Source organism: Cygnus atratus, chromosome 4 (assembly GCF_013377495.2).
Source record: "Cygnus atratus isolate AKBS03 ecotype Queensland, Australia chromosome 4, CAtr_DNAZoo_HiC_assembly, whole genome shotgun sequence".
Taxonomy (NCBI): domain Eukaryota; kingdom Metazoa; phylum Chordata; class Aves; order Anseriformes; family Anatidae; genus Cygnus; species Cygnus atratus.
In genome coordinates this window covers 4,491,526-4,514,367 of record NC_066365.1, presented here as the reverse complement: position 1 = coordinate 4,514,367, position 22,842 = coordinate 4,491,526, and the positions used below count along the sequence as shown (strand labels likewise).

At 39.3% G+C, this 22,842-nt stretch overlaps 1 protein-coding gene across 1 annotated transcript in view; it reads right to left on the bottom strand.

The window, feature by feature from the left end:
• Positions 1 to 22,842, bottom strand: part of COL25A1 (collagen type XXV alpha 1 chain) — a 301,264-nt gene that overhangs the window by 87,068 nt on the left and 191,354 nt on the right. The window contains exons 6-7 of the mRNA XM_035543627.1: positions 9,847 to 9,873; positions 9,655 to 9,681 (exon numbers count right to left, since the gene is read on the bottom strand). Coding sequence (XP_035399520.1) covers positions 9,655 to 9,681; positions 9,847 to 9,873 — 54 coding nt within the window. The remainder of the gene's footprint in view (positions 1 to 9,654; positions 9,682 to 9,846; positions 9,874 to 22,842) is intronic.

Genomic DNA, 22,842 nt, shown 5'->3' with positions numbered 1-22,842 from the left:
CAGACCTCCTGACCTCCTGATAAAGCTGAAGTTTTGTGAGGTTGAGAAGTATATTCCTAAAATAAGAAATCCTCCAGTCCTCCAGGCACAGCACACTATCTGAAGCAGAGGTTCTCAAAGGTTTGCTCATGGAGAGCCAGGAAATGGCTGAGACACATCAGGCTGAGGCATACAGAATACAATATGGTCTTGTACCTCTAAGCTCCCTATGTGCATGCATGCATACGTGCCACCTCTGTGAGAAGGAGCTGGTGGCACAGCCCCCTGCAAGACCTGCAGGGTGGCAGTTTGGCACCTATGAAAGGAAAGGCTGCACCTGGCTCTGGCCACCAGACAAGGTGGCTTCCAAGAAGTCCTGCATGAAAGCCCTGATGGTGCAGCCCACAGAACCATGGGGCAGCCATGGTGCACAAGCCCCCTGCAGCCCAGCTGGCCTCGTGGAAAGCACCAACAGGCAAGAGCAGCCTGATAGCTGCAGCAGAGTCATCATTACAAGTATTTGCTCTGTGCATCTCCACCTGCAATGACAACAAAGATCCTCTGGTTCACAAAGACCATACTGGTCTTTCCAAAGGAAAAAAAAAAAAAAAAAAAGGCAGAGTTATATTCTGATGCATACAACATGTCCTTCACTAGTGCCTTGAGATGCATTGAGCAACTTTGCTCTTGATACGCTGTGAGATAAGAGGAAGCTGAGACCCTGCAAGTGGATCCCATCAAGTCAGAGGCAGTTTTACCAGCCTTCCCACTTTGGAACGGGGTGTGGCAAACTGCATTGGTTGGTGACCTGAAATCTCCTCTTTAGAAACAAATAAAAAGAAAACAAAACCAAAAAAGGCTAAGCCACCAAACATTTTAAGAGACTCATTCCCGAAACACTGCTAAGACTGGAATGATACATCATTTAGAAAACAGATGTATCAAATATTCATTTATCTTATTATGGAATATAAATTTAAGACATTATTAGATGGTAATGTGCCAGAATCTTTACATCTGTGACTCATTAGTCCTGCTGTGCACATGGTTCGTTCCTCTTCTAGATAAAACTACTATACTCATGTAATGGAAATGACTACAAACAAGAAATCTACAAAAGATCTAAAAATTAAGCAGCATGCAATAAATTTTAAATCTCATTTATTAAAAAGGGGATTACCAGAAAGTCTTTTAACCAGTTCATTTTTATTCATTAGCCTTTAGGATTACTACACGGTTATTTTCATAGTTACCGCTATATGTAGCATAATTTCAGTTTGACATTTTGGAGAAAAAAAGGGGAAACTCAATCTCATTATTACATTTGATTTATTTCATGTTGAATACAAAGGAGAGAGAAAATAATTAAGAAAGGAGATACTCTGAAAATACTGTTTTGATTTTAAAAATCTTGCTGAGAATAAAAGAAAGAGCTTTGAAAGTTTTGCGTAGCTCCACACAGGAACACTTCCACAGAGCACTTCACAGTCCATTCTCAATGCTTCCCAATACCACATAGGCAAGTTCAAGAGTAGTTATCAGCACTTAAGGTTTCTGCTTTCTTTATGAGAAAGAGAGCCCCCCCCCCCCCTTCAGCAACAACCTTTTCCAACATGTTCTCAAGTGGGAAAAAGCCATCTTTCTTTTGCCCAAAGCAGACAATTTCATAGAATTATAGAATGGTTTGGGTTGGAAGGGACCTTAAAAATCATCCAGTTCCAACCCTGTGCCATGGGCAGGGACACCACACACCAGACCATGTTACCCAAAGTCCCATCCAGCCTGGCCTTGAACACCTCCATGGATGGGGCACCCACAACTTCTCTGGGCAACCTGTTCCAGTGTCTCACTGCCCTCACAGTGAAGAATTTCCTCCTTATATCTCATCTAAAACTACCCTCCTGTAGTTTAAAGCCATTATCCTGTCACTCCACTCCCTGACAAGAGTCCCTCCCCAGCTTTCCAGTAGGCCGCCTTTAGGTACTGGAAGGCTGCTGTAAGGTCTGCCCAGGGCCTTCTCTTCTCCAGGCTGAACAACCCCAACTCCCTCAGCCTGTCTTCATAGGAGAGGTGCTCCAGCCCCTTGATCATCATCCTTGCCCTACTCTGGACTCATCCTAATACTTCCATGTCCTTTTTGTGCTGGGGGGCCCAGAGCTGAATGCATTAGGTCTGATCTCTCTCTAATGGTCAGAAAAATGCAGTGCTGCCTTGGACCTAGATTGTCTCCCCATATGCAACATGCACTTCAGGAGAAGGCCAGAAATACAGGAGTATTAAGTGGAACCCAGCAAAGAAATTATAACAAGTGCATAGTTTTTTGCATGCATGGGAGGCTTTAGAAGGCACTGCATCTTCTGGCATCCGTGAAGGATAATGTTGGCAAACAATGAGCTTCAAAAAAGGCATAAAAAGATCTATCCTTTCCACAACATGAGTTCTCTTCCTTTCCTGTCACTCTGCTATAAATATAGCCTCAAATATCCCCTAGATCTGTTTTATTTTTCCTCTGTCTAAAGTTGTTCTCAACGATGGATTCAAAGTTACTCAATTTTCTCTTTATTTGGTTTGATTCTTCAACTGCACATAGGAAGGGCTCTTGTTCTACACCCTGGGAGGCCCTCACAGAGTACAAAACACTACAATGATCAACAGAGACCACTGGCCCACTAAATTCTACTGCTGACAGCAACTCAGGCTTACCCTGAAACACTAGCTGGTTACAATTTCTACATTAACACATTTGTTGCACATCCCGCTGTAATTTTTGCCCAAACTCCAAGCAAAAAATGATGCTAGGTGGAAGCTAACAGGCCTGTGACCATATTATACAGTGTTCTGCTTACCTGCCTGGAAACACAGTTAAAGCCTACTCATTCCCATACAACGGTCACAGAGAAAACTGAAGGATGGCAGAACCTCACATCATTGCCTCTGACTTCCTACTCAGATGAAATAATTCTCCTCTGACATCCATCACAGTCTCCAAAGATGCCATTCCCACTAGCAGTCCTAGATATTTCATAGTACACTCAGTTTTACGCATTGGTCTACTCAAGGCCAAGACTACAAGGTTATCATAACCTTGTTGAATGGCAGGTATAACAACATTACATTAGTGGTTTTATACTGCACTCATACACACCCTTTTGACTACTGCATTTGCTTAGTGCAGTAATGTCACAGTCCTCCTTAGGATTTTCCTTCTGACCTGCCAATAAACCCAAACTGCACAAGCTTACATGTTCCTGTGAAGACATGGTAAATGAGACAGGAATTACCACCTGCTGTTCACTTGCACTTCCTAAGGTTACAGCCAGCTGCTGCTATTTCACATCAAATCACACAGGCTTCAGGCCAGAGTGATCCTGACACTCTTTATGGCTGCTTTCCCTCCCCCAACACCACCTCCAGTTCTAATTAATCCCTCAGACTGAGTGCCAGTCCTGCAGCTAATTATTGTACCTGCCCTGGGGAACACAGTGTTTGGTATCACTCTGTACAGTGCCATGGACTCTCAGCAGGAGCTGTTTTATATAATCCCTTTTATCATAACTGCTGCTTTCTCCATCAGTAATGCTGCTAACTAAAGCAGCACACCACAACAAGACAAGGATCCAGGAATTTTTTTCACTTAGGCAATCGCTCAGCAACGAGTTATAATTTGAATATATTGTGTAACAATTCAGATTTTGTATTAAAATAATAAAAATGTAATGTTTAAGAACCAGCACAAGCTGTCTCTGACTAGAACTGGATCATTATAAAAAAAAGTGTTATTTTCCATAGTGACTTCTGTACTTTCACTGTGAACTCTGCCCGACACTGCACTCCAAATGAACAAAACTGGGAAAAGCCAGCACTTATCTATTTTAGTTCTAGTATTAGATGAATTTTCAGTGAGGCAAATAACTTCTCCACACAATTCAGTTACAAGTTCTGATGAGTGACCACAATCTGACCTACAGAAAATATCCTTCCTGAAGTCATACCTGCTCTCACTGAAACTGGTGGGAAACATCCTGTTCAATCTAAGATGGGTTGGTCTGCCCCAAAACCAAGTTGGTCCTCACAGCAATAAACTTCTGTCATGTCTTATCATGTTTCTTTTTAAATTCGATACCCACTGCAGTTAAGTGAAGCAGGTAAGTGGTTCGAACCACTTCTCTGATATTTGTTAGGACTGGATGAAGTAAATTTGAAGAGCTGTTTTTGATCAAATTGCTCTAACTCAAGTGTTCAGTACTGCAGTATTTTACAGGACAGCTGCTGTCTGAGATGAAACGCCTACATAATGTTTTCTCAGTCACGGGACAGGGCTGTAGAAAAAGGAACAGGATGTACAGAGACTTCCTTCCTCACCATTCCTCTGGCATTACTAAAAAGGGGAAAGATGCAAACTGACGGGTGGTGAGTGAAGACATGCACTGCCTAGCTCTTAAGATGGGAATGACAACATCCTCATCTTGGGAGCAGGTATGTGGCACTCTCTAGTGTCACAGCTGTTCTACATTCCCCAGTGGTACCTCATGAGCAGGACATCAAAGGCATAGCTGGGCCCTGGAGCGTCATCCACTGCCAAGAGAATTCTCCTGTGAATGGCATCTCAAGTCTGAGTGTCCCAGTGCTCCAGGCAATGTGGGCAGCCAGTGCAATCTCAGCTCTTTCCTAACTTCACTCCAATTTGTTACCCTGCCCTTCAGCTTAATGGAAAATAGTGGAGCCACGACCACCTAAAACTGGTGAATTAGAACAGATAATTGCTCCCAAGAATGGACCAGGTAAATACCCCTATTGCCTTTTAACACATAAGTAAACAAAGCCTCAGAATTAACTGCTTACAGGCAAATTTCCTCAATGAGGCTGCTTCAGTGAAACTTATGTTAACAGAAGAAATCATGTAAGTTTTTTCAGCGTTCTTATTGTGGCACATTAGGAGTATAGTTCAAAACAGTGGTTAGATATAGTTTAGAACTAGGAATATAATTTGCTTCTACACATCAGGCAATAAAAAAATAACTACATGGGTAGTCATATTAGTAAAGCATGATTTGAAAGCAGTACTGTGTGAATTATGTTTTAAATAACACATAGCAAATCAGAAAACGTTATTTTATACACACGTAGGAATATTGCTTAGGGAGCACCATCACTATATCATCACATTTGCTGCGGCTTTTGACAGCATATTCATATAAAGGAACCAAAGAATATTTAATCAGGAAAGAAAAACAGCTGGGGACAACACTAATTTATGCTAAAGAAAGCTGAGTAGTCCTTCTATTAAGGCAGATAAAATTAATGAGCAGAATTTATAGAAAAAACTATGAGGAACATTCGGTAGGATATAATCAAACATCATCAAGACACTGACAGAATAGGCTTAAGTTATGCAAAATTATATTAAATTAAAATAAAACTCTGACTATAATATTATACATTTGCTTTGACAAGACGAGGATACAAAATCAGCTGCGTGTATTGTTTGATTTGAGCAAAGCTTCCTATTTATAACACTGATTTACCTGCATTTGCTACAGTTAGCAATGCCTCAAAAATTGCCCTCATCAAAAGCAAGACTCCCAGCAAGTCAGATTAATTTACGTTCTACTGTTTTGTGAAGCAGACCTGTTCCCTTCTAAAAAGAGATGTGCCAACTCTCAAATGAAAAATAGGACAAAATAAGATAGCTTTAAAAGAAAGTGAAGAATAAATGAACATGGTTTATTTATGACTCTGTAACTAGTATTTTCTGATTTATGAATGAAGAACTAATTTTAATGACGTCAAAAAAGGTTTTCCCCATTTTGTCAGTAGGAGCAGAAAAAGGTCCAAAATATTGTCTATATATTCTTAGAAACATATTAACTAAGGATAATCTACACGCACATTAAAAACAAGCCTAATTAATTTTTTTTTAAAGAAAAGATCAGGTCAAAATGCATTTCTTATATATCTTCAATTTCCCTTTAATATGGGACAGCTTATAAACGTGGTGTCCATAATGCAACAAGTGAAGCAATACTTAAATTTAAAAATGTGGCCTGTACTTATATTATATATACACATATACTTGTATTTATTTCAGTAAATAGTCTGCTTTCAGGCCTATGTCTGTCTATATTAGACAAATTTAAGTTTTCCAACACAGAAGAGTAGAACCTGCAAAATTTATGTTGCAAAGCAGTGATTTCTCTTTAGTGGGCAGCAAATAAAGAGTAAATATATTAAAAATAAACAGGGAAGAGGAAAAGGTTAAATAGAAAAGAACATTATATCACTACCTGAGCCAACTGGTTTAACAGTAGATAAAGAACCTGTTTCATCTTCAAGTCAATAAAAGTTAACACAATAAAATAAATTTCTGAATTCTTTTCTTTTCTAGGACTTAATCTCTTCTGCTGAAGAAGCTTGAGAGATGTTATCAATTTTGTGCAAAGCCAGCAGCTAGGAAAATTTACTTAAACATACCAAAAGGAGAAAGTAATTTCATGAAAATACTTCAATATGGCTTCTGTGGAGCTTCTCACTGTACCTAGACCAAAACCAATTTAAAGCCAGCTGCTAGCCCATGATTTCTAGACCCGATCTCTCATGCACGTGAAGTAAAGGACAGAAGATATTTATTATATCATTTACTGAAGGACAATAACAGACCACTTAAGACACAGTACAAGTTGCTTTACTCCCAAATATTCACCTCTGAACATCTATTTCCATTAATCAGGGTACAATCTCTACTCGGAACACATATACTCTGCAGTCCTTCCATTATGAAACCTTCAAAGCTTTTTAAAGCTGGGATAGAGCAGCTGAGCAACTAGAACGAAGCAATGGATTGACATCAGCATTTATTCTAACAGCCCAAAGGCTAAGAACCATCATTTTTTATTTTACCATGGCACAGTACAGTAATGCAAATCTGCATGGACGTGTCACAAAGCCATGTCCTCTGCAAAAAGAAAAAGCATTTAAAAGACTTACTAACATTTGTGTATCTTAACTGGTATTGAGGAAAGCTAGTTCTGCATTTGACCTAAATGTTCAGTCTACCAGTACGCTGCAGTAGTGAGAAGATATCTGATATAAAAATATCTAAAGATAAAAAATAAAAAAGGCATTTCTTCAAATAAGATTAGGACTGCTGAATGCACTCACCACCACTACTTTATTTGTGGTCTCATGAGATCAAAGCACAAATTAATCTGCTGTTCAAGCTTACTCTCAGAACATGAACTTCTACAACATCATCCACACAACTGGAATGTTGCTTTTGCTTACATATGGACATAAGTGGATTAGGCCACATGGCATTATGAACCAGAGTCCTTACTCCAACCCTGTAAAATGAAGGAGACTGGTCAACAAATTACTTCTGAATACCTAAGAAAACATTGCAGATTCTTCTTCAGAAAAAAAGACATAGTATTCAGACCTGTTATTCTACAAATATAAGTTTCTGGGCAGTGTTTGGAGAGTCAATTTTCTACTACTTTAATTTATTGAAGATATTTTCAAGTAAACCTGAATCTCAGATAAGTTCAGTATATACTCATCATCTCCAGGGATCACAAAATAAGAAGTTTTGAGATTTCAGAAAGAAGAATCTCTCAACATATAAAGACCCAGAAAGAAAATCTGAAATGGTATATGCAGAGACAGAAATAAATTATTTTTTGTTTCTTAAATGTTTTTTCTTTTAATTTCAGCAGGATTTTAAGAGCTTAAGGTCCCACCTTGACCTGGAGAGTCTCCACATTTTATGTGGATTTCTTTTACTAAATGGTTTTCTTTTACTCCCTGAAAATACCAGGAGGAAAGAAAGCAGCTTTAAAAAGAATAAAGGATCATTTAAAAACTTCCAAATCATAAAAATAACTTGGAACAATAAAATCTTTATTAAACTAAGTGCTAGTCTCAAATAATATGTAAAAATATCACAAATAAACTTCAAGTTCTATATCTCTAAAAGTTGAATTAGCTTTAAAATGTCCATCACTTTCAGACATTTTATCCAATCTGTTTGTAAACTTGTCGCATCTAAATGCTGACTTAATTCCAGAGTCACCTACAGGTACCACACTTCAGGGTATGGTACCACCTCCAAAAACAATTATTTGACATAGGTGGAAAACTATATGTAAAGGTAACCAACCAGGTTTAAATGGGTTTGGTTTCATTTGGTGCATGACTGGCTGACACATATAATTTCCACTAATTACATTCTAAATCCCCTGGCACATCAAGGTGAGCAGATTTACCCTGAAAACAGTCATCAGAAGAGAGAACTGCTGTACTATGAAACACAAAGTGGTCAGAGGCATCGTAGTACTTACTGCTCATGAAATACACGGGGTGGGGGGTGGGGGGGAAATAAAAAAGAAGAATAAAAGAAAAGAAGCTTCTGTAGAACACACTCAAGCCCACTTCAGAAAAAGAGGGAAAACCAGCAAGACAGGGAAAAATACCTAAGCATGTATTTCAAAAAGGTGCTGTTCACCAGTTCTTCCTCTCTTCTGCTGACCTCATTCAATTCCTCTCCTGTATTTAGATAGCCTCAACTGGCAGCCCCTACTGCACAAATAACTTCATAATGTCCTTAAATGTAAATTCCTTAGGTTGGGTATCTTTTGGTTCTTAGCAGCACTTGATTTAACAGCACCTCAAAGTAACCATAACCATGATCTGTACAGTCCAGAGAGGACTCTACTGCCCTCCAATACACGGCATGTGTCTTGGTAAAGCAGGACACAACAGTAATTGAACCCTGGAGGTAATACGATGCTGATAGCACCAACACTGAATTCCAATAGATAACTATGTGGTGACTTTAGATAATTTTACTGACTAGGGAAAAAAAAAAAGTAAAGTAAGAAGAAATAATAAAATAAATAACATCACAAATTCAAAATATTCTGCTTATTTGACAGAAAAAAAAATCAATGGAAATATGCACCAAATATGCAACTAAAGAAGAAAGTCACCGTATCATTAAAACGATGTAACCAAACTTCTTTTAATGAAGCACAGATGTAAAGAACAATGAACTGGCACAGCCATATTCACCCCTGTATTCCTCTTTATTTCTCTATTAAAATGAACATGATATTTAAAAATTAAAACAACCTTTATGTTTCCACATCTAAATCATGTTCTGTCTGTCTGGACATGTTTAAGAAGTCATAATATTGTTATTAAAAAAATTAAATACATATAAGTCACGAAAAAAAGCTAGTACATGCATAAGTATTTGTTTACACTTTACTAAATAATAGGTATATTTTACGTGAAATCTAGAACTACATTTATTATAAATCCACTGGCCCTCTGCATTGTGGGAGCCCATGCAAGGCGTGAAAACATTGCTGGGAAACTGAAAGGTTTGGTTAGGAAAGCCAACTTTTATATAGCAGAGCAAAATCACTGAAACCTGCTTCCACCCACAAGGGAAATTTTATATTTTAAAGCATTACTTACTATTGTTACTTAAGTCTTCTCAGACACTATCTGGTCATGTTCAGTATTACTGTCCTGCAGACACTGACTTCAACATGCAGGGTAAATGCAGCTAATAAGCATAATTAGCTCAGACAATGTATTTAATTTAGTTTTGCACTAAGGACTAATTGCCTACTCAGCGAAGGGGAAGTGTAACATTTTTTTTAAGATGCTTACCCGAGGGCCCTGATCACCTTGATCTCCCTGCAAAGTGGAAAGATGAGATGATAGGTTTAACACAGCATCTGTGTGCTACCCAGCTCTCGTACATAATCTAACATTACACTGCGTCAATACAAACTGTGTCTTTAGTTCATGCTGCGATGGCTTTCCATTCACCTTGGAAGTGTCACCCGTATATCAACTCACCTTCTCGCCTTTTGGACCAGGAGGGCCCTGAAAGAAAAAGAAGCAAAGATTTAAACCAATGAATTGCTCGTACTGGTGAAGTCTGCGACACTGCAGAAAGAGGTCTGAGCAAACCTGGAATTTCTTCATAACAAAGTATTCCCTTACAATTTTTCACACCAAATACCAGCAATATTCCAGAGACAGCTTCTTCACAGTAATAATAATAGTCACTGTACAGCTATTCCTTGAATAGTTTGCTCACTCCATGTGCTAAATCAGACTGCTCTGACGAGCAAAACTATGCCCGATATGGCAAAATTTCTATTGATTTCAGCTAGGAGCAACAGCTTATCTCCTATCAGATAACAAATGTTTTCTAATCCTGCAAAACTTCTTTGCAAGTGCAGTTAATAAATTCACAGGCTTATAAATCTGCCATTTATTTTGGCACCCTTCTTAGCTTAGATTGCCAAAGAAAAATGGATTAGGGAATCTAAAAGTAGTGCTTTCATTCCTATCTTTGGAAACACCGAAACTGATGTTTAGTCTCAAGCACACTCTTTAGGTAAAATAAGCTCTTTGATGAGAAATTTGTGTAACATGATTTTGCAGAAGTAATATTGATTGTTACTTACCACCAGACAAACCGTAAGGTGACAGTATCACAAACCAGCAGGGTCCTTTACAATTATTTTTTTTGAGCACCTTCCAGAAAGCTACTAGCAGGTTTTCTAAAACACTGGTTTTCAGATTAGTGGCTAGTGAATAAAAATGCTTGAGGTCTGCAGAGAACTGGCTGCTTACACAGTGCAGACTCTACCTCCAGCTTTCTGAAAGCTACGCAGGTGTTCCATTACAAAGAAGGACCTGAGGTACGTATGAAAGCAGCTGGAAACAGAGGAGGATCCATCCAAGCTGGCAGGGTCCACTATTATAACAGAAAGAGCACTGTGTGTGCATGTATATGTGCTGCATGTAGAACAAATTGTGTTGCTACCAGCAACACTATTAGAAATAACCGAGGTTACTGAGCTGAGCATGTTTGGGCCATTTCACAATTTCATTTGTAAAAATTCATGTGGCCCATGTAAATGCAAATGCAGGGAAGGTCAGTCTGCTGTGTATTAAAGATGTGATCAACCACATGCAAGTCTGAGAATTCCTATTGTAGATAATTTTCTGTTTATTTTTAAGGGTTTCTGATGCATGTCAGAGAAGAGCCCCTGCTGCTGAATCTTTCAAGGAATTAAAGCATATGCCTCCCCTTCCACAGTCTGCCACTTCTTCCACCTGCTGCAGAGGACATGAGAGCAAGTCTGCTACCTGGCCTCCTGCATCCCCTGTAGGAAGGGCAGCGCTCACTGCAGGCTGAGTGGAAACCACCTGCACCACTCACTATGATCCTTGCCCGCTTCCTGTTCTCCTGCATGAACTTGGCCTCTTCAGAAATGGATGAAGCAAAACAACTGGATACAAGCTTGCTGTATCTTTATGGTCTCTACATTATTACTATTTTTTTCATACGTGATCCCATATTGCCCCTCTCCAATGCACAGGTTTATACATATATATACAAATATATATATACACATACTGGAAAACACGTACAACACAGTCCACAGCTAGCTAGCTGCTCCATGTGTTTACTTGGACATGACATTACAGCAGAGATCATTTTCAACAAGCCCATTTTAAAACACACATACGTGCCACCAAGCTACCAAATTTGCACACTCACACCATTATTAACACTAAGTGTGGAATAGGAAGAACTAAAAATCACTCAGAGCTGGCTGTTACTGCTTTTTTTATGGTGAACACTGAGCACAAGCAGAGTGCTGTGGCTGTTCTATCTCCTTCAATTATCAAACCATTACAGGCTCTGAATATCTTACTGGCTGCAAACTACAAATACCATGACCCCCATCTGCTACAGTCAGAATCCTATTTCTTGGATCTCAGGCATGAAATTATAGATAACATGACATGACTGAGACTGCAGACAGATGTTGGCTTTTGGATCTTGCTGCGATTGTGGCAGATGTTACTGCTTTCATCCAGATGCTCAGTGCTGTTCTTATGCCCAAGGGTACTCCTGCATGCTGAGGGTTTGGGCTCACAGCTGTCCTGGGGCATGCCTGCCACTGCCTTGCCAGCCAGTACAAAATAAGATGCCAAAGACTGCCCCAGCTGGCTCAATGGGACAGAAACAAGGCTGAACCACACCAGTAGATCGGTGAACTGCTAGACCATCTCCCTGGTACTACTGTTGGCAATATGCTCAGCCGTCTCCACCCGCAAAGGTGGCCCTTGTGTGTCCATCCCCTGCAGATTTTCCTGCTAAGAGATCTCTGAAAGTATAATCCACACCCAGACATTTTGTTTGATCCTTGAAGTTATTGAAGCGCACCTGGGGGGCAATGCAGTCGTTGGTCCCAGCCAACATGGGTTCATGAGGGGTACGTCCTGCCTAACAAATTTGATTTCCTTTTATGATAAGATCACCCATCTAGTCGATCAAGGGAAACCAGCTGATGTGATCTTTTTGGACTTCAGCAAAGCTTTTGACATGGTTTCCCATAGGATCCTACTGGACAAAATGTCCAGCATACAGCTAAACAAAAACATCATCCGATGGGTGAGCAATTGGCTGACGGGCAGGGCTCAAAGGGTTGTGGTAAATGGGGCCACATCTGGCTGGCGGATGGTCACTAGTGGGGTCCCTCAAGGCTCCATTTTCGGGCCAGTCCTCTTCAATGTTTTTATAAATGATTTGGATATAGGACTAGAAGGTGTTCTGAGCAAATTTGCTGATGACACTAAACTTGGAGGAGCTGTAGACTCGGCTGAGGGTGGAAAGGCCTTGCAGAGAGATCTGGACAGATTGGAGAGCTGGGCGATCACCAACCACATGAAGTTTAACAAAAGCAAGTGCCGGGTCCTGCACCTGGGACAGGGCAACCCTGGCTATGCTTACAGACTGGGCAATGAGACGCTGGAGAGCAGCCCTGCAGAGAGGGATCTGGGGTTTGTGGTTGACAGCGAGTTGAATATGAGCCAGCAGCGTGCCCTGGCAGCCAGGAGGGCCAACCGTATCCTGGGGTGCATCAAGCACAGCATTGATGGTCGGTTGAGGGAAGTGATTGTCCCGCTCTGCGCTGGTGCGGCCTCACCTCAAGTACTGTGTGCAGTTCTGGGCACCACAGTACAAAAAGGATGTAAAACTGTTGGAGAGTGTCCAGAGGAGGGCGATGAAGATGGTGAAGGGCCTAGAGGGGAAGACATATGAGGAGCGGCTGAGGTCACTTGGCCTGTTCAGGCTAGAGAAGAGGAGGCTGAGGGGAGACCTCATTGCAGTCTACAACTTCCTCGCGAGGGGGAGTGGAGGGGCATGCACTGACCTATTCTCCGTTATCACCAGTGATAGTACCCGCGGGAACGGTGTTAAGCTGAGGCAGGGGACGTTTAGGCTGGACATCAGGAAGAGGTTTTTCACTGAGAGGGTGGTTGCACACTGGAACAGGCTCCCCAGTGAAGTAGTCGCTGCATCAAGCCTGTCTGAATTTAAGAAGAGATCGAACTGTGCACTTAGTCACATGGTCTAAACTTTTGGGCAGACTTGTGCAGTGCCAGGAGTTGCACTTGATGATCCTTATGGGTCCCTTCCAACTTGGGATATTCTATGGTTCTATGAAAATATAATCCACACCCAGACATTTTGTTGTTGTTGTTGAGATAATCACATATTTCAATGAAATGTTGTCCTCATTTCTCCAGGCAGGGCTTTCTGAAGTTTACCTGTCCTCATCATATTTGGAAGTCTGTTCTCCATTCATTGCTCTCTGCTGGGTGAAGCCAGGGATTAGGACCGTTTGATGTTTGCTCTCCCCAAGTGCTACATGCCATTGTTTCTGTCAAGTCACCCTTTCAGCATACAAACTTTTCATACAAAGCCTTCATCAATATATGACAACTGTATTGTATGAGAAGTTAGAAACAGCTTTTCAAAGGGCCACGAGAGTGTTTTTGGTGTGAACATTCTCACGAGTCTCTGCACTTGTATTGGCAATGTTTTTCCTTTCCAGCAAGAGGTTAGAAAAACAAACAAACAATTCCAAGCAAAAATAGCTTATTGGATGTTATCAAAGAGAAACAGTGGGGTTTCATTGAAAGAAAATTAATGCAATTCCTGTATGGCTTGTTTGCCCATCTCTGGCTCTTCTCCCATTGTTTCAATTGTTCTCTATTGTTTTTGCTAGTTTAAAAGACAAATTCCTATCCTTGGTCTTTGACATCTTCTTTCCATTTGTGCTGAGAAATTCTCCCAAGGTTTTTACTGCAGAATTTATTAGTGTGTGTACATTGAGTGGAGGAAGGGAGGAAGAAAAATCTGAGGGAAAGTTAGGTTTGTGGAGGAGGAGTGTGATTAGGAGACAGATTTGTTTAAAGGAGGGCAAGGTTTCTTCTGTTTAAGGGCACAGACACAAAGAACAGAGTGAGTAAAATAACACTAGCTTTGTAGGCCACAGCATAGACATCCTGCTTTTTTCCCAAGGAGACTTCTGCACTTTCATTTATGAGATGGCAGAGATCAAGCCACTAGCTGCTGCACAAATGTGAAAGCATTTTGTGTAAGTTATATGAAACGTCTGAGGTCAGAACATTTCTGAAATAACTTTACAGTGTTTTCACTGGAAACAGAGGCTCTTTTCTCAAAGTGTAATTATCTGCTCCAGACTACTATACATTTCCAAAGAGAGTTTATAGCCTGCTTCACATAAAGAAGGCCTTGTAAATCACAAACACATGCAAAATCTGCATTCATAATTAGGTGACAAATACTACTGTTTTTAAAACAAGACCTTCTAAAGCAGACTGAAAGCCCTCCAGGCACCTGCCAGCCAAGAACAAAACTGAAATTGAGGTCAAATCCATAATCTATTCAACAGCCATGTACAAGATTGTTGGCAGGTTACTTTTTTTTTTTTCTTGGGGGGGCGGGGCTGGCAACGACCATCAAAATCCCATTTCAATTTTTTCATTTCCAATGAAACCACCCTTACATTATTATAAATACATGTACAATGAATGGAAGGGCAAGAGGACACAGTATTGGAAAACAAGAGACTAACATTTACGGTCTTCACTCAGATAACATTCGGAGGACCTCTTCAAAAGCCAGTATTTGATTTATGTTGATTTTACAAGCATTCAGAATGATCTGAATTCTTACACATATCTTTCCTCCATTTTCTATTGCTACAGATCTGCCCTTTGCCATAAGTCAGCAACTTCTACCATGACTTCACAAATAACTGTAATACAGAAAGTTCTACCATGACTTCAGAAAAAAGGCTTCAAGCATTGAGGAGAAAATAGAAGTGGAAATAGTAAGGGGTACACACTCAGGAAGGGGTTCAAAGAAACAGCAATACTTCTGGGCTATATGGAAAGCTCCCAAGCCGGGGCAGAGGAATCCAGATTTTTGGTGATGTTTAAATAACCCAAGTGATGCCACCACTGCAGAAAAGACCTGTTGCAGCAGAAGCTGGCAACAACCAGCCCAATAAAGTCAGTTGGGCTGTGAGAGTCCCAGGTCACAATGGGATTGTCTCCTTCAGGCTTCCTAAGGAACCAGAGATGTCAAACTCAACAACTCCAACCAGATGGAGCTACCACAGCAGACACTGGTAGTAACAACCTTTTAGATACTGTCACCACTTTCCTACATTTCCAACAGAACAGCTATAGCCATGGGCTAAGGCATTCTGGCAGGTAGAGGACTGAATGAAGCTTGCAAGATCCCACCTCTGTTTTGATTTTGGGTAAAAAAACACACCATGCCTTCATCCCTACAGGCAGCTATGGCATCCACAGTAAGGCTGTAACTGGCAGCATAAGGAAAGAGTGGCCTTACGGAGAGGAGAAGAAAAGTGAACCAGTCAGTCCAACAGTAACTAGGCAAATTCAAAACACAAATACATGCGCCAACTTAGTTAATCATATTTTCACAACTACATGACAAGCCATACATTGTCTAAACTAGCTCAACTCCTGCAACATGTTTTGAAGATAAAATTTGATTACAGCATGTAACAACAAGCTACCAGAGATAAGTTTGACTTTTGTTTTCTTTGAAATTTGGTTCATGACTTTCACCTTTACCAAATTACAAGATGCTGACTGGACCAAAATTCCCCAGTCTAACCTATAGCTGCCGCAAAATATTAGGATCAGGTATGCTGAATCCTAAGATAAGAAGTTACAAGGAGTATTAAGAAATACAATACCATTTCAAAGTTCCTACACTCATTTTAGTTGTGTCCACTGTGCAAGCCCTGAACTACTGAGCAATGTGGTTTTGGCATTTGTTAAACTTGGCCATGTTTGCAGCCAATGTTTACATATGCTAGTTTACAATGCCAACATCTCACTTCGCATCAATTTTACAAGTGTTCACAAGAATTTCCAGTGAATCTGACAGTTTCTACCTCTGAAATTATATTCCCTTCTCTTTTTTATATTTCATTCTTCCCATGGGATATAGCTGACTTATGGTGAAACCTTTAAAACACAAACAACTGCCCAACAGCTACCAACAAAAGACTCGTACCGATCTTTCTTTGACTCCCCTTATATTCTCCAATTTTTGTTACAATATTCCAAGGCAGAGGAAATGAAACTTGAATACTTGACACAATAACTGCCCGACTTAATAAATGCTGTGTAAATGGATGTAACTTGAGAAACATAAAATTCATGTATATAACAATCTAGATAAACAGCTCAGTTAACATTCATATCAACAAGTAAATTGTAAGTGAACCCTGCCATAAATTCATACATTTGTACTCAGGACTCAGTGATTTGTGCCAATACATAAACCAGACATGTCCATAAACTGCAGGCAGGAGAGCACAGTCTACCCAAAATGTGTCAAGAAAGTGGAGGTGTATAGTGCAATAACTGTAATTTAGACATACATCTTCATTTCTCATGCAATGCTCCTGCTGAGATCAGGATGGGGGTGCTTTTTTGAACTTTACAATGTTGCTCATAAAAATCATCAGATAATTACACAAGCTGCAAATGGGTCTGTGCTAACTAATTCATTACCCAGAAAGAAACATAGGGCTCAGTGTCCCATTCAAGACAAGGTCTCCTTATCCTTTATCTGACATCCTTGCATTCATTGTTTAATTAATAAGACTGTCCTCTTCCTTCCTCTTTTTCTTTTCTCCTTCTACAGACAAATGCCATTTTTTTCTTTGCAAAACCACAAATTTAGATACAAAAGATTCCATGGTACAAAGTGTGTGACTGTGTACCCATTGCTTGAGCATGACAAATCAAGGATCAGCCATGATATAACTTAAGCAAATATAATCTGAATCAACTACTGTTTAATTCCTACGAATTGAGTAGCTGTAATACATTCAACAAGGCCAAGTGCCGGGTCCTGCACCTGGGGCACGACAACCCCAAGCAGCGCTACAGGCTGGGAGATGAGTGGTTAGAAAGCTGCCTGGCAGAGAAGGACCTGGCAGTATTGGTTGATAGTCGGCTGAATATGAGCCAGCAGTGTGCTCAGGTGGCCAGGAAGGCCAACAGCATCCTGGCTTGCATAAGAAACAGTGTGGCCAGCAGGTCTAGGGAAGTGATTGTCCCCCTGTACTCAGCTCTGGTGAGGCTCCACCTCGAGTACTGTGTTCAGTTTTGGGCCCCTCGCTACAAGGACATGGAGGTGCTCAAGCAAGTCCAGAGAAGGGCGACCAAGCTGGTGAGGGGTCTGGAGAACAAGTCTTATGAGGAGCAGCTGAGGGAGCTGGGGATGTTCAGCCTGAAGAAGAGGATGCTCAGGGGTGACCTTATCGCACTCTACAGGTACCTTAAAGGAGGCTGTAGCGAGGTGGGGTTGGTCTATTCTCCCACGTGCCTGGTGACAGGATGAGGGGGAATGGGCTAAAGTTGCGCCAGGGGAGGTTTAGGTTGGATATTAGGGAGAACCTCTTTACTGAAAGGGTTGTTAGGCATTGGAATAGGCTGCCCAGGGAAGTGGTTCAGTCACCATCCCTGAAGGTCTTTAAAAGACGTTTAGATTTAGAGCTTAGTGATATGGTTTAGTGGAGGACTTATTAATGTTAGGTCAGAGGTTGGACTAGATGATCTTGGTGGTCTCTTCCAACCTAGATGATGCTGTGTGATTCTGTGATTCCAGAAAGACCAAGGATATGGTGACAGAAAAACTTGTCATGTTACTGTAGATAAAAAAAATGGCTTCTGGTAAAGTAAAAAGCCTCCTAGATACCATTTATTGTTTATAGCATCATAATATAAGTATTTCCTGAACATAAGCCCTCATTGACTTCCTTGTCTAGGGTACACTTTCTTATTCTCCTACTTGCTAATTAAGCATCTATTTACTGATATTAGTTTTGATGCAATACTGTAAAAAAAAAACAAACAAAAATCAACATAATGGAAGTTCCACTAAATGGAACTTGTAAAACAGCACATAAAAACACAGACAAGAAAATCTAACAGTGCCAAGGCTCTCATTTTATAAGAAAACACAGAGAATTTGTTCTCCATAACACCAGAGGTGCAAGGAAGATGTGGACATATAACCTGGGCTTACATCAAAGACAGAAACATGCAAATTTTAGCTAGCCCTCATAATTGCAGGAAGGCATTTGAAAATACAACTGATGTGTGCCCTGCAGAATCAAAATTCCTCAAACTGAACACTTAGCTTTTGTTAGTATTACTGGTACATTTGCTATTTACAAAATGATTTCAGGATTTTTTGGAGTTCAACCTATGGTAGAAAAGCTTTTAAAAAATAAAAAATAAATTAAAAAAATACCAGTTTCAGTGTTCAATCCTTGGTTTATGAAACAACCCCAAAATGAGACCTGTGTTTGATATGGATTGGTTTGAGCCTCCTTCTTGATACTCCACAAGATCCCTGTTTCATTACACACCCACGTTAGACTGGAAAAAGCATCATATGCCATCTTATAGTATGACTAAGATTAACTCATTCTCCAGTATCTCAGGTAGGCTGCTCTGCATTCCTTGACCTTCACAGTGCCTCCCAACTTCTTTTTCCTCTTCCATTCGCTGTTTCATTAAGAACAGACACTTGGGGTCTTGATCCATCCTACATGAGACTACTAAAAAGTAGATTAATTCTGTATCTCTGCTATATCCTCTCCAACAGCAATGTGTACTTGTGTGCACATGTCCGCACAAGTGAGCATGCTCGTGGTGGAATTTAGATACAAGACTGCTTTTTTATCTGAGCAAACACTTGGTAGTTGAGTGTTTATGTCAGACATGACAGAAAAACAACATATATCATGGTAGCTATGAAATAAGCAAAAAGGAGTCTGCTATCAATAGATTAAAATATTTACGAGAAATCATGGGCTTCTTGATAGAAGTTCAATAGCTGATAACATTCAATAACAAGACAAAGTGCAGTTGACTAGGGTCTTTTACTTTCAGCAGTAAATATTCACTGAAGTCAACAGAAATGACCCCACAGGAATTCAAGGAGCAATGGATTAAGCAACTATAAACCAGCATGCTTGGGAGACAGGAAGACAAAGAAGAATGAAAGGCTGCCTCTTTTTTTTTTTTTTTTTTTTTGCAAATTTTACAATAAAAATAACTAGAGTGCAAACAGTTTTCAAAGTAGATTGCTTCACCTTTTCCTCAGAAGAATTGCATTTATTGTTGTGTCAAACTACTGAAGTGGGAAAGAAGTTATAGCTATAAACAGTTTTTATTGCCACAGACTTCACACCTTTTATTTTGCATTGAACATTAAAAGGGATATGAAACAAAGGAGAATAAATAATTAGACCTGCTTAACCCCCCAATTATTCCCTTTTATTAGAAAAGCAATAGCATTGTACAACTTCAGAAGAGTTTTCTGCACTCGCCTGTGAGGACTTTATCAGTAAGCAGCCCATAAGTAGACTGTACCAATACAGAGCTATTTTGCTCAAAAGGTAGGGTATCCATCTGGCCCCCAGCCTAAGCAGACATGTTACCTACTGATGCCTTGAAGCCGATCAAAACATTCTGCTTTATGGAAGCAATTAACATGCTCAAAAAAACCCCCACAAACAAACAAAAAACTTGGAAAAACAATAAAAAACAATAATTAAAACAAAAAGAAAAAAGAAAAAGACTTGTAAGGAAGACCAATACAGTTGAGTGGAATTTAGGGCTTATAAAACTACAGGGATTGTGGAAGTATATTCTGGCTTTCTTTCGCAACACAATAGAAATTAAAGAGAAAAATATATACTTCCTGCCAATCAAAGTCATGAAATCTTTTTTCCAGATTTTTTAGATAAAAAAATAGACCATTAAATATTTTTATACTTCTATAAGCCAGCTCTATCATTTATTCCTAGAAGTGTAGAAAGAAAGCAGCTCCTTTCAGGGAGTTAACAACTTCCTGTTATTTTCAGGAACAGTAGTTCACATTCTAACATTTCTATCTTTTTTTTTTTTTTCTCTTTTTTTTTTTCCACCTAAAACATGAACAGTGGCTTCTATAATTCAATGACCTCTGGTGCTTCCTTGGTTACTTAGTGGACTGATAGATAATTCAGCTGAAATGACAGTGTCTTTTGGCCATTTGGTCTTTTTTGTGCAACTTAAAAGAACCTTTTTGATGAGGATAACAGGCTGAGCTTCAAGTATTTTGAAGAAACCAGACAAAAGAAGAAAATAAGGGAAGGGGAGAATTTCAAAGCAATAGAGATTCACCACTGCCAGTCACTACCTACAAGAGAAGGACTTGTGGTCATTGAAGTCACTGTGTGTCTTAGAAGCTCCCTAACCTTGTGGATCTATCATCTTTACTCTTTCCATTACTACTTTGAAGATACATAGCATGAAAATATATAGCAGGCAGATCATCCTTTGAACAGCAACAGGGTCAAGGAGATTTATGTATTTTATTAACAGATGCTACGTATTGTAGGGAGTCTACAAAAAAAGTCATAAACAAGCAGACAGTGAAGTAAAAGCAAAACAATTCAAGGAAAGAAATAACTTGATGTGACCCATACACATTTCATTCTGTTTCCATAAATTCCCCTACTCTGCCATTTTTCTCTACCTGGAAGGAATTAAAAACAACCCTAAATTCATTATTAAAAGACTAAGAATATATTCAAAGAATTTATTACTAAAAGTCTGGTATTGTTTTTGAAGAATTTCAGCTCACACTTGCTACCATATCAAAGCATATTTACATTAAAGTAAGCAAAGGCTGAACTTGCATAATTGAGCAAAAACTGGGTAGCTCACAAGTAAGGTTTTGTAGCCAACATACATTTGCTGTATTTCAACATTAAATTTCAGCATAAAGATTTTTAATACAGATTAAAAATAAAAATAAAAATGTAAAAAACAAGTGAGGTCATTTCCATTCTTCCGTTCACTGCAGTGAACCCAAAGTACCTGCATTTATTTCAGTAGTGATTGTCCTGAGTTTCAATGAATTTTTCAAAGGCACTTCATCCTGTGTATAGACTTTTTTCTTTTCCAAACTTTGCTACTCAACACAAGATACATTTGTTCTTTCAAGGTAATAGAATGCCAAAGAAAGATTTATATGTATATATAAATATATATATATATATATTTGGTGTTGTCTACAAACTCTACTATAAAATATTATTGTTAAAAAAATAGTGTGTTAGATTACTTAAATCATGAATGGTTAGAAGGACAATGGCAATAAAATATTAGTATAAAGACACTGCTGTGTAAAATATTGCCCAAGGGATACTGAAAGGCTTCTGAGAATGCAACATAACCTTAACAGCTTAAGAGCAATGAAATTATTTCACAACCTTGGTAACTTTTTAACCAGAGGGTATGCTAAAGCTTGGAAAAAAAAAAAAGGTATTTAAGTGAAATACCAACATACATTTCCCTGAGGATCTCATCCTTTCCTACTCCACCTCACACATCCTGTAGTCCCTCAAATTGTTCCTGTGTTACCAGCCACATCACAGGCTCCCTGGGTACCCAAACAAACCTTTTTGCAAGAACTATCTGACAAATATAATGATAAAATCTACACTGCACAAATCCATCTGAGGCAACTTGTAAGTACTAGGTCACTGCAGACGTCTCCAAACTATCCAAGCTACAACTCAATGCTGAAAGAGGCAAGGACTTTGACATTAAGTCATAGCTCAAACCTTGATGGGGATGTGTCCACCCTTAATCACAGATTAATTTAGTTGAACTGAATGAGTATATAAAGGCACATAAAATTAGTATATAAAATAACGTACATACTAAAATAAGACAAATGCTAGTGCAAGAACTAAGCTTTTCATTTCTCATTCTCAATTTCCTCATATAAACCAGGGGAAAACTACAATGACTTCCTTCATAGAGCCATTTTGAGAACAGTTCAGATTTGTAAAGTTTGAGCTGAAACTGAGTAAATGCAAAGGAATTTTTATATCAACTACAAACATACACATATATTTATACATAGCTGTATATAAAAGTGAGATGACCAAAGATATTTTTGTAACCTTTAAGGCTGGCATCGTCTTTCTTTATACAGGAAGCAATTTAAGACAACATAAAGTTTATGAAAAACAAAACATTTTTTTCCTCAAGACTAATAGTTCGGTCTGCAAAATTCAGAACATCTTCAGGGGAAATTACACACATATGTATATATATATATAAATGGATATTTATTCTTTTTGGCAAATGATCACTAACAGACATACTGTGCATATAACTGGATTGTATTTCTGAAAATACATGATTCTCTTACATGTTTCTCAGCAGCTCACAACTCTTGGATGTTACTGATTGATCTCAGCAAAAAAGATTATTGGGAACTTCAGTGCTATAGCAGGGACAGCTTAAGCATTTTTCACATGTAGAATTCTGGATTAAAGCTCACAAAGAGAATGGCAACTTCCATGCTATGATTAATAACATTACTAAAGTTAC